This window comes from Charadrius vociferus, unplaced genomic scaffold (assembly GCF_000708025.1).
Source record: "Charadrius vociferus isolate BGI_N301 unplaced genomic scaffold, ASM70802v2 scaffold304, whole genome shotgun sequence".
Classification (NCBI taxonomy): Eukaryota; Metazoa; Chordata; class Aves; order Charadriiformes; family Charadriidae; genus Charadrius; species Charadrius vociferus.
In genome coordinates this window covers 974,593-986,613 of record NW_009648042.1, presented here as the reverse complement: position 1 = coordinate 986,613, position 12,021 = coordinate 974,593, and the positions used below count along the sequence as shown (strand labels likewise).

Sequence of the window (12,021 nt, the reverse complement as noted above, 5' to 3'; positions counted from 1 at the left end):
AGCAGGAATGAATTTTTAAATTTGGGCCCAGATTTGGCTCTTGAACTGGCATCTTCCAGTCCTTCCCTGGAGTAGAAGTGGTGCGTGCATCAGATTTGGGGGTTCCGTTTGCCTTGGTTCAAGAGAAACTGCTGTAAAATTCAAGGGAGATACAGACCATTTTGGAGAACGGGAGAATATAATAAAGGATCCAGTTCAAAGGACTTCCTGCCTAATGGAAAGGCAGCTCTTACTAAGAACTGTGCTTCTGCCTAATAAAAGAAAGACCCAGATGAGTGCTGGTCATCACCTGAAACAGGTCTCTGAAGCAGCTTGTTGCCCCCTGACTACATCACATCACCCTGCATGGCAGCCCTCATATTCACACACTGGTGCAAACTCGCCCTGCTTTCACTGTAGCAGTTCTCAGGGTGGGAGAGGTAGTGTTCCCTGTTCCTGATGTCCCCTTTTCATACAGAAAGCTGTGCTTTCTCCTTTTCCCTCATCTGAAGTATATCAGGACCGTGCAGGAAACAAAGGCTCATCTCAGTTCCCCAGGCCTATCTTTGCAAGACAGCCTGTCATCTTGGACAACTCAGAACAACAGGTAAGATGTTTTTCTTCCCAACACTTCAGACCCTGATCCTGCAACATTGGGGGCTAACAAGTTAGCAATGGCACAATGTGGAAGGCAGAGCAACAGGCAGGTGCACAGGTAGTATAGGTCTCAGGTATTCACGGGATTTTACAGCCCAAATTGCAAGACTTGAAAGATGAGAGAGGTGTAGGCTGACAGAATGGTTTGTGTGACCAGGAGAGGGTCACGGTGAGACAATTGAAGGAAACAGTCCAGCAAAGGCAGCCACTGAACAGAAGCAGGGAGGAAACCTGAGATCTTGCTCAGAAAATGGACAGGTCAGCCAATTAAAGTTTTTGGAGTGGGGATGTTCCTCAGTGCTCTGTGACTGCATTGGAAATGATAAATCATTAGTAGCATGCTTTCTCATGCAGGCCTCTTCATTACCACAAACAGGACCAACTCCCTTCTTACCATCCCCGTAGTGCAGTTGGACAAACTGAAAAGGTCACCCATCTCAAAACTGGACAAAGAGAACCAGGTGTGGAGCCAGCAATAGCTGCTCCCTGCTGGTCTCACAGCAAGGAGCAGATATTTTTTTCCTCTGCCTCTCATAGTACTTCCCAGAAACCATTCGAGGTGCTTCATCTGGATGGGGTGAGACCCCAGTCACAGAGTTTTCCAGCCACAACACCTCCCGGCATCACTAGTCCTATCACACGACAGCGCTGAGCTCCCGTTAGATGATCGCAGGCCCTCTGAGGAGAGACTGAAATGAAAGGGCTGCTGATATTAAGGGGGAAACACATTGCTGGGAATTGCATTGAGAGGTGCCAGATAGAGTGGGAATGGTGAAATTCCTGCAGAATGGGGACGGAAGGGCATGGAGGACGGGGTGCTTGCTGGTGCAGCCAGGGGCAGGGTGGGCTGGCAACTCCTTTACAGCGCAGGGAGGAGCGGAAAAGGTATCCACACTTACTCCAGGACGTCCCTGTTGAACTGCTTCTTGCTGTTGCCCAGGAACTCCCCAATCATCTGGCGGCTGAGGCCCTTCCGCTGGAGCAGGAAGTGTGCCACCCCAATGGGGGTGTCCGGGATGAAGCCTCGGGAGATCAGGAACTGGATCCCTTTGTCTGGATTTCTGAAAGGGAAGGACAGAGACATGGTGAGTTTGCATGATCAATTCAAGGCATTATTGCCTCTGCCTGACCTCATGACTTGCAGCAATGCAGCCCTCAGTATGTGCATGGGCGCCTGTGAGTTCATGTGTGTGGCAGGGACGGGACTGGTGGGGGACAGGGAAAAGTGACTTGGGGGAGTCCCCCCCCCAGTTGCCGATGAAGACAAACAGATGCCGTAGGATGTGCTGTGTCACTTGTAGCACCTGCTGTCACCCGGCAATCACAAGTGCCATCCCACTGCTACAAAGGATCCTGCTGCACAATACCAGCCTTATCAGTGACTCTCTTCTGCCATCCCCCTGCTCCAGAGTCAAAGGCTCTTATACCTTCCCTGCCCCACCTTGGCTGTTTAGGATGTCTGTGAGGATATCATTAGACTGTGTCCCCCACACAGACAGCACAGGAAATATCAGTATGTTCAGCTGCTCCAAATGCAACCCACAGAGTGCTGTCGCCAAGGACCAGGGGTCACCCTTCACTTTAGGGGAGTGGGGTCGCACCTTCTGTAGAGCAGACAAAGGCAAAAATGTGACTGTGGAGAGACTTAGGAGACATTGCTGCCATGGACTATGGCAAAATGAGGCTCAAGACAAGGGGGATAACCAGAGGTGGGCACTTTTTCTGTAAACAAAAAGATTCTCTTTTTCATAAATTTTTTAGTGCTCAGTGTTGAGTGACGCTTTCTACCTTCCTCACCTGAGCCTGGTGCTGGCTGCCTGAACAGAAATCCCATGCTTAGATTTGCTTATATCTTCCTCCACTTCCCCCACCCTTAGCTGTGTTGTTCTTTCCTTCTCTATTGATTTACTCCCTCAGGCAGAAATCTCTGTGTGTGGGTGGATGAGAGCACGCACCTGGAGCATGCCTTGTCAGAGCCGGGATCGAGCTGCGTTCAGCTCCCAGACAGAGGGGTTTTCTCCCTCTGTGGCTGCGAGTGCCTCTCTGAGAACAAGCCCAGCACTGAGTGGGCCTGACTGCCTGGTTGTGGGAGTGATTTTTCTGCTTGTTGGAGTGCCAGTGTCTGTGTCCGCATACACAGCTTTTGGGGGGTAGTGTGTGTCTCAAAAGCACACGTTTGTGTGTGTCTATGGCCTGTACATGCAGATTTCTCTTGCACCATACATGTTCATCAGAGCCTGCGTGTCTGCACATTTTGGCTTTTTCCTCATGTCTCCTATGAGCACACATGCTTCTATGTATTCTGGGAGTGACTGTGAGCCTATGTGGTGCCTGTTCCACCGTACAGACAGGAATGAGTGTGTATGTGTGTATTGTGCAGGAGGTTTTCTTCCTATATTTCAGTCTGCCCCACTGAAGAGTGTCTGTCATGATGCACTCCTGCTGAGGGGAATCAGTGCAGTGCCAGGAAGATTTCCACATTCCTTTGGTTCTCTGAGCTGGTGAGTGGGGAGAGGCAAGAGGGTAGCCTCTTCATGAAAGGATGCCGTATTTCCATCATTAAACCAAATTCAGGGATCTTTGTCAAGGCTCAGGGAGTGCGTTTGCTCAGGCAGTTTTGTGGGGTGAGGAAAGGATAGCATGAGATCTCAGAGCACGTGAATGCATGATATACACAGGCACAGACTGTGACACTGTCAGGTGGTGAAGGATGTGGGTGAGCAACATATGTCTAGCTTTAGGGGGATCAGCATTCAGGAGAATGGCCTGCTCCTTACAGGAGCCTCATAGGTATACAAAAAGTAGACGGGCTTGAAATAGTTCTGCTTACTCTGCAACGGAACAAAGGAAATATCCTGCGCAGTGTGACATCCCCAGGGACAGTGGCTGGGAGAACAAGTCAGCCCATTAAATTTATGAACAGGAGAGCTGCAAGATCAGATATTGAAAAACCCAGGCCTTCAGGGAAAAGCAACAGCGCACCTTCTGTAATATCACAAAGATCTCCTGGATCACCTTTGAAGAACACAGGCAAAGTTCCCTTCTAAGTGCAAAGGTCATATGGTCAGGGCTAAAGTCAAATTAAGCAACAGAGATTCATAAAATGCACCTCCACCTGCACACTTCGGTTTTTGGCAAGGGACAGTATGGTGCCCACAGCACAAGGATGATCTCAGCTACACTGGTGTGACTCCAAAGCCACTGGACTGAATTAAGACTCACTCCAGAGGATCTGGGAGCTGAATGTGGCCAGAAAAATGCAGCTCATGCACTTGCACGGATGTGCAGATTTCAGTAGAGGTGGCACAAGCAATGCAAGAGGATGTAGGATAAAACAGTCCAGCTGTGACAGTCCTCCAGCACTGCCTAGACTATAACTCAAATATACAGGCATACACTATTCTTCCACTAACAGCAGCTTTTCATCAGTTTTTCCCTGGATTCAATTTGTTCCCCACAAAATCCTGATAGCAATACAGCATCTCCATCACTGAACACCTGCAGATGTATCCTGTGTACTGCAGCATGCAGCTTTTAACCAGATGTGCAGCAGACAACTGCAATTCCATCTCTCCTGAGCCTGGTCCCTGGTATTTTCTTTAGTGTTGCAGGGGCGTTAAGCACAGGCAGCAAATGCTGCGGGATTCCTCACGTCCTGCTGGCTTTCCCTCTGCCCACGCAGCCAGCTGCCCACACACGCTGAGTTATTACAGCAGCGCTGCATAATGAAGCACTCTCCGTTCCAGGGATTCCACCCCCTCACTGTGGAGTGGGGATGGGGAAAGTGCCATGGCAGCACAGCACTGATGTGCTCCTAAGGGCCTGCTCTGAGACAGAGTGCCGCTTGCTAAAAACGCAGCGCAAGGCTGGCGAGACCATGGCAGATGGTGCTAGCAACTGGAGGCTTTCAGCTCTTGGTCCAGGGGAGCGGTGGGCAAAAAGGACGTGCACACACGCATGCACGGCCTCAGCTCCACGCCCTGTGGGTTGGTGCCCACATCGCAAATCCTACAACAGTAAACTGGCTCCTTGCTAGAAACTGACAGGAAAACCAACAACCAAATAACAGCAGAAAGATGAAAGGTATTCCCAGCTCCTTGGATGAAGGTGCACTATGGTGTCAGAAGGGGTGCCATGTGTCCCTTAGATCACGCTCAGAGAATAAAACAAAGGCTTCACTCCTCAAGGCTAATAGGACCTTAAAGATCACCTAGTTCCAAACCCCTTGCCATGGGCAGGGATACCTTCCATTAGATCAGGTTGCTCAAAGCCCAACCTGGCCTTGAACACTTACAATGATGGTGCATTCACAACTTCTCTGGGCAACCTGTTCCAGTGTCTCACCACCCTCATAGTAAAAAATTTCTTCCTTGTATCCGATCTAAATCCACTCTCTTTCAGTTTAAAACCATTACCCCTTGTTCTATCACTACATATCCTTGTAAAAAGCCCCTCTCCAGCTTTCTTGTAGGCCCCCTTTAGGTACTGTAAGGCTGCTATAAGGTCTCCCTGGAGCCTTCTCTTCTCCAGGCTGAACAACCACAACTCTCTCAGCCTGCCTTCATAGGAGAGGTGCTCCAACCATCTGATCATCTTCGTGGCTTTCCTCTGGACCTGCTCCAACAGCTCCATGTCCTTCTTACATTGGGGTCCCCAGAGCTAGGCACAGCACTCCAGATGGGTTCTCAGGAAAGTGGAGTAGAGGGGCAGAATCACCTCCCTTGACCTGCTGGCCACGCTTCTTTTGATGCAGCCCAGGATGCATCAAAAGAAGGTGGCTTTCTGCTCTGCGAGCGCACATTGCTGGCTTATATTGAGCTTCTCATCAACCAACACCCCCAAGTCCTTCTCCTCAGGGTTGTTCTCAATCCATTCCTCGCCCAGACTGGATCTGTGCTTGGGATTGCCCTGACCCATGCGTAGGACCTTGCACTTGACCTTATTGAACTTCATGAGGTTGTCATGCGACCACCTCTCAAGCTTGTCCATGTCCCTCTGGATGGCATGCCTTCCCTCCAGCATGTCAGCTGCACCACACAGCTTAGTGTCGTCAGCAAACTTGCTGAGGATGCACTCCATCCATCTGAGGATGCCCATGTCACCAACAAAGATGTTTAACAGCACCGGTCCCAATCCAAGAGGATCCGCTCCATGATCTTGACGGGCACAGAGGTGAGACTGACTGGCCTGTAGTTTGCCGATCTTCCTTCTTCCCTTTTTAAAAATGGGTGTTACATTTCCCCTCTTCCAATCAGTGGGAACTTCACCAGACTGCCACAACTTCTCAAATATGATGGATAGTGGCTTAGCAACTTCATCCACAAGTTCCCTCAGGACCCAGGGATGCATCTTATCAGGTCCCATGGACTTGTGTACTTTCACGTTCCTTAGATGGTCTCAAACCTGATCTTCTCCTACAGTGGGCGATTCTTCATTCTCCCAGTCCTTATCTTTGTTTCTGTGACTTGGGCAGTGTGGCTAGAGCACTTGCCAGTGAAGACTGAGGCAAAAAAGTCATTGAGCACCTCACCCTTCTCCACATCCCAGGTAACCAGGTCTCCTGTTTCCTTCCAGAGAGGGCCCACGTTTTCCCTAGTTTTCCTTTTATCACTGACATACCTGTAGAAGTTTTTCTTGTCACCCTTGACATCCCTGGCCAGATTTAATTCTATCTGGTCTTTAACTTTCCTAACCTGATCCCTGGCTGGTTGGACAATTTCTCTGTACGCCTCCCAGGCTACCTGTCCTCGCTTCCATCCTCTGTAGACTTCCTTTTTCTATTTGAGTTTGTCCAGGACCTCGTTGTTCCTCCATGCAGGACCCTTGGCATTTTTGTCTGACTTCCTCTTTGTTGGGATGCATAGCTCCTGAGCATGGAGGAGGTGATCCTTGAATATCAACAAGCTTTCTTGGGCCTCTCTTCCCTCCAGGGCTTTATCCCACAGTATTCTACCAAGCAGAACCCTGAAGAAGCCAAAGTCTGCTTGCTGCAGACTGCAGTGTTTGTGGTTGTTTGGCTATGGCCAGTTCCCTCCCTCCCTGTCCTCCAATGTTTTGTCAAGAAAACTGAGCCTTACAGATTTACTACGTGTTATTACAGCAGCTAGTTTCAAGGGAGAAGGGGAGGCCTGGCTAGGAAGTTGTATTTCGGGGCTCCACATTAAGTCTTCTGTCCCACAAGGACCTGCAAGCTGCAGTGAACCCAAGTCACTGAGTGAAGGAGGATGGCAGAGCTGCTTCCCCAAAACAGACCTGGTGCTGCTAATGTCACATGAATGTGTGCCAGGCAGACTGGGGGAGGAGGAGAGGCTGGGAAAAAGCATTTTCACTCCTGCTTTATCTTCACGTCAGTGCCCATGTCAACTGTGCAGGAACCAAACGAAAACACACTGGGTGGAGGGACTCCTGCCAAGCACGGCTGAGAATACTGAAACACTTAGTAGCAGACACGTGAGCCCCACGTCCCACTCCAGAAGTACACCTATCCTAACACAAACACCAGAATATCTGTTTTGACCTGGAACTATCTCTATCATAATCAACCCCCACCTGTGTCAGGCACCTACCTTCTGTCATTCCAGCCTGCTTGTGTTCATCAGGCAAATCTGTGTGCACCCAGAGCCTGACACATGGACCCACCTGTTCACAACCTGATCTCAGAGCTAGTAAAATGTCCTCCTCAGTTCTGTAAGAGTCCCAAATCTGTCAGCTCAAACATCACTTCAGTTCTGGATGTGCTGTCAGCCAAGCCTTAAAACCTCTCTTCCAGGTTCCTGCCTCCTGGAGTCCACAGCCTCCATGCTACACGTATATAAATCCTGTGCATTTCCCCCTTGTCTGTGGAAAACTTCTGCCTAGGACTGCATAATCTTTAGTCCTTCCTCTCACCAGAAGGCCCACGCTAACGTGTGGCAAAACATTCTTCTAGTATGGGTATATTACATCCCCAGCATCTTCATCAGGGGACTCAAATAGAAACTAAGACAGTAGAAGATGAGAGTGTGTTGATGGAGCAAAACCCAATGTTTCTCATGGCTTGCTTTGATGAGAAAAGTCTCACTGAAAGGCAATGAGCAAATCTAAAGCTCCTTGCAGCAGCTCAGCTGCTTTCTGCCAATCTAAAATAGACTATGTGTGACCCCTTAGAGTTAACCTCCTCTGACAGTAATCTCTGGGCTGCTCTGATTTTGCTTTCACACCTACAGCCTTTTCATAGGATATCAGACTCAGATGTGTGAGATACTGAGATGATTAAACCTGGTCTGTCAGGTGAAAATCCACCCAAATGCCAGAAGGAAAATGACAGCCAGAGCACTCTTACTGGGCTAGCCAAGCTCTGTCCTACCTCTGTCTCTTTACTTGGAAATACCCCATGTTAAGTAACATGGGGTTTACATCCCCAGCTATGCTTGTTCCTTTGCAACAGAGTGGAGCAGGAACCTAGATCCCAGGCTCAGCAGGTGGATGCCAAGTGGACAACAACTGGGACTGAAGGTTCAGAATTCAGGAGAGCATGGGCACTACTCATGGGGCACTGGGCTTATTCCTCTATTAGGCAAAAGGTCAGGACAGTACTTGGGGGACTTTAGGGAAAGCTTCTGGGCAGCCAACCTGTGGGTTGTATTGCATACCCAGATGGTCACGCCCCTGAATATGAAAGAACTTCCCTGGAGATGGATCTAGATCAAGAGCCTGCCATCACGTCTTCCTGTAAGGCATGAAATAAGCTGGGAAACACAAAAGAGGAAGAGTCACTTACATATTAAAGAGGTTCAGCCCAATGCGGTAGAGGCGCTTCCTCATGGTGTCTGTGGAAAGCGTGGGGGACTTGCAGCTCGCTGGATTCTCGCAGTGGTACCTTGGGAGGCTGAGGATCATGGCCTGCAGTGCTTCTTTTGAGGACACCTCTGAGGCTGACTTGGCTGAAGTAGAGGTGCTGCTGCTGCTCAGCTGCTCTGAGTTATCTGCATTCTCAGACTCAGAGCCTTTGCTTTGCCCCATCTCATTGCTGGCATCAAACTGGAGCTTCTGCACTGCCATCTGCCCAGGCTCAGCACTGCTGTCTCCTGTGCCATTAGTACTGACATTCACCTCGGTGAGAGCGTGGCTGTTCTGGAGAGCTCTGGACTCAGGTAAGGTTTCTGGGGCAGTCGGTGGTTCACTGGCTTCTCCCTCCCCTTCTCCTGGGCTTTCTTCAGCCTTGGTAGCTTGAGAGAGCCCAGCCTGAGCACTGCTGCTGAGGCAGTTTGCCATGGACACCGAGGTAGATGATGAGACAGAGATGTTCTTGTTGTCGATCTGGACTGTGACATCCCGAAAAGCCATCATGAGAGTGCTGCTGCTCTTGGGTAGGGTATCTGGCAGGAGCCCTTCCTCCTTTTCCTTGTCCTGCAGCTCAGCTTCTAAGTCTTGGTTTGGCTGCATTGAGCTGGCACTGAAGGTCTCCCTTATCTGGTATGAGCCCCCATCTTGCAGTGAGCACATGGTCTTCAGGCTCCAGGTGCTGAGGGCATCATCAATAGACTTGGCCAGTGACTGAACTTGTTCCGTGAAGGAGTCCTCCAGCTCGGTCAGTGCTCCACTGATGGTAGCTGGCAAAGATGGGGACCTCACCAATGGGATGCCCACAAAGTTGTACCCCTCCACCAGGGCTTTCTCAGCAGAGAAGCTCTCTGAGTTCTGGACCCGGACTTTCCTCAGAGAGATGCGGCGTGGCATGCGGCTCTCCAGCAGTGAGTTGCGGATCTTCTCAAAGTTCTTGCTGAGCTGGTACTGCCGGAAAGCAGTCTGGATGGTGCAGGCTGCCCTTCGAGATACCAGGTGACCTCCGTATTTGTGCTCTAACATTTCAATCTGAAAGACATACAAACAGGAGAGGTTATTTTTTGCTAATTGACTTCTGATGGCTTTCTGTTACACCAGTTCCTACACAGATTAGTCTGTAATGACTGTCAGAGGAACTTCTAACACTGAATTAGCTTTCTCCTGCACTGCTGTGCCCTTGATTTCAACAGAAGGCCTCCCTTAGGGCATGGCTGGTTAAAGCATCAGTACTGTGAGCTTCCTCACAGCTGTAACATGATCATGCCTCTTCCTAGAGTGTCAGCCATAAAACGTGGAGCCTGGAGGTTCCCTTCCCTTACAGACCCACTTCTGATGGCCTTTAGGGCATGCTCATCACTGCAAATACAGTGTTCCAGCAGTTTGTCTTTCTGTTCAGCAGCACTCTGGTAATGTCAAGCATCATCCCTTGTCTCAGAGTGTTACTAATGCTCCTCCCCTCCTTAGTCAGCTTAGGAAATACTCTCAGGGAAAGGAGAAATCATTCAGGAAAAGGAATGAAAAGTTAATTTTTAAATGCAGAAAATGCTGGCTTTATCATAGGAGCTAGTGAGAAACACCAGCTTCCACAGAAGCTAGCATCTTCTTTTCTGATGCCTGACTTTTTCAGGAGTCAGTCAGCACTGAAATGAAAACTAGCCAAGAAAAGAAAGACTGACAGTTTTGAAAGGTAAAAAATTCTGATTTAAAATGTTGAGACAAGATATTAAGAACAAGTCAAAGGAGGATTTACTCCTTCCTGAGCTGGTAACAACAAACACACATGTAAATACATACACATACTGCTAAGTGCCATCTCAACAGGCTTCAACAAAGCAAGTATGTATGGTAATTTCTCTTCTGTAGTCTAGTTTTTATACTTCCCGGTAATCCCCTCACTCTTCCTCTGCATCTGGGCCTTCAATAACATGCTACTGGAGAATGTTAGATGACTTGGTTCCAGTGAGTGACCGACAGAGGGATAGTATGAAGACTATGGTGGATGGAGGGACTGAAGAAAAAAGAAGGATAAACTCAAATTGCCTTCAGTGAGGTTTTGGCTGAACTATGAGCTAAACTCTACATTGTTGGCACTTCACAGTGCAGAGTGCAGGTGCAGACTGTAGTGTTTGTATGTGTGTGCGCGCATGTGGAAAAGCCAAAAAAGGTGAAGTGCAGGACTGGGAGTGCTGGTGAAATCAGTCCTGAATTAACAAAGGATTCACTACATCATTCATGTGGCGAGTATGAGCTCATTAGCAGATCCAAAGGATGAGTTTTACTGACTGCATCTTTATCCCCAAGCAGATACCACTTACCCCTCACCACTCCTTGCTGGCCCAGTACTCACAGGATGAAGGACTGAGCTCACAGAAGAACTGAGTTCAAGTGCAAACTGTTTTTGTAATTAAAGCGAGATTGAGGCATGAGCCTCAGCTCTCGGAGTCATGTCATGTCATCTCTTTCCTTCTTATTTTCCTTTTTTGTAACACTACATACGTTGCAGATAAAACCATCAGTGAGTGATCTAGATACAAGTGAAGGCCTGGAATGACAGCTGCAAGAAGTGTAAATCACCTATGGCATCTTCCCAATACTAACTCCCCTGAAAGCAGGCAAAGACAATATGACCTTGGGAGATGACAGGAAGAGGGGAACAACATGACCCCAGCCATTCTGTCCCTGCATTGGTATCCTAGCTGCTGGAGTAAGTACTGAAGGCTTTGCCCACTGGCACCCCATCACCCCAGGTCGCAATAGGTCCAGGGACCCTGCTGCACACTGGATGAGAGGTTGCCATTTCTGGAAGGGAGCAGGAAGTGGCACGTCCTTTCATATTTCCCTCACTGGAAATTAAGCTGGGACCCTTTGCGTTGTGCTCAAACATAAGATATGCTTCCGTTTTCTGTTTGCCTTGCCCTGTCCTTGAATTCACATCTGCCCAAAGCAAGCATCAAAGCCCAGCACTGAGAAATACTAGCAATTTCTTTAGCAATGGAGTTGGTTACTACAGTTACAGAGGCAGCTAGCTCAGAGTTCTTCTTACCCCTAATTTAAAAAACATTGGCCTAATACTTGCCCTGCTGCCCTTCCAGAAAGGGTTTGCAGAAATGCTGCTAAAAATCACCCACACAATGATCATGGATTCATGTTCATTTACCACAAGACCTCTCAGTAGGCTTTTTGGATAAACAAGGTCCCTTCTTATCCCCAGAGTTTGATGTGGAAGGAAAAAGGAATACAGGGACAAGAAGAGATTCTGGGTAGCAAGCAGAAGGGTTTTCCTAAGGATCTTTGGTCCTTCTTTCCAAAATGACCACCTTAAAATCCCACCATAAAACCAGCACTCCTGTCACATCTCTTCAACATTGGACTCCCTGGAAAGAGACTGAGTTATCCCTTGGCCCTTCCCTTCAGGAGGAAGGCTCAGGCAGAAAAATGCAAATTAAACCAATAACCTGCACAGGCCCAACCCAGACAGTTATTACTGACAACTGACCGTGAGCACTTAATATAACAGTCTGGTTAATCAAAATGTAGAGCTAATTGTGTTGGGAGGGAAAG

General features: G+C 48.7%; 1 protein-coding gene across 1 annotated transcript in view; it reads right to left on the bottom strand.

The window, feature by feature from the left end:
- Nucleotides 1–1,531: 1,531 nt before the first annotated feature.
- The window catches only part of LOC104285209 (IQ motif and SEC7 domain-containing protein 3-like), a 14,633-nt gene continuing 4,143 nt past the window's right edge, over nucleotides 1,532–12,021 (bottom strand). Inside the window, exons 2-3 of the mRNA XM_009883635.1 lie at nucleotides 8,396–9,489; nucleotides 1,532–1,697 (exon numbers count right to left, since the gene is read on the bottom strand). Of these exons, the coding sequence (XP_009881937.1) occupies nucleotides 1,532–1,697; nucleotides 8,396–9,483 (1,254 nt within the window). The 5' untranslated portion in view covers nucleotides 9,484–9,489. The remainder of the gene's footprint in view (nucleotides 1,698–8,395; nucleotides 9,490–12,021) is intronic.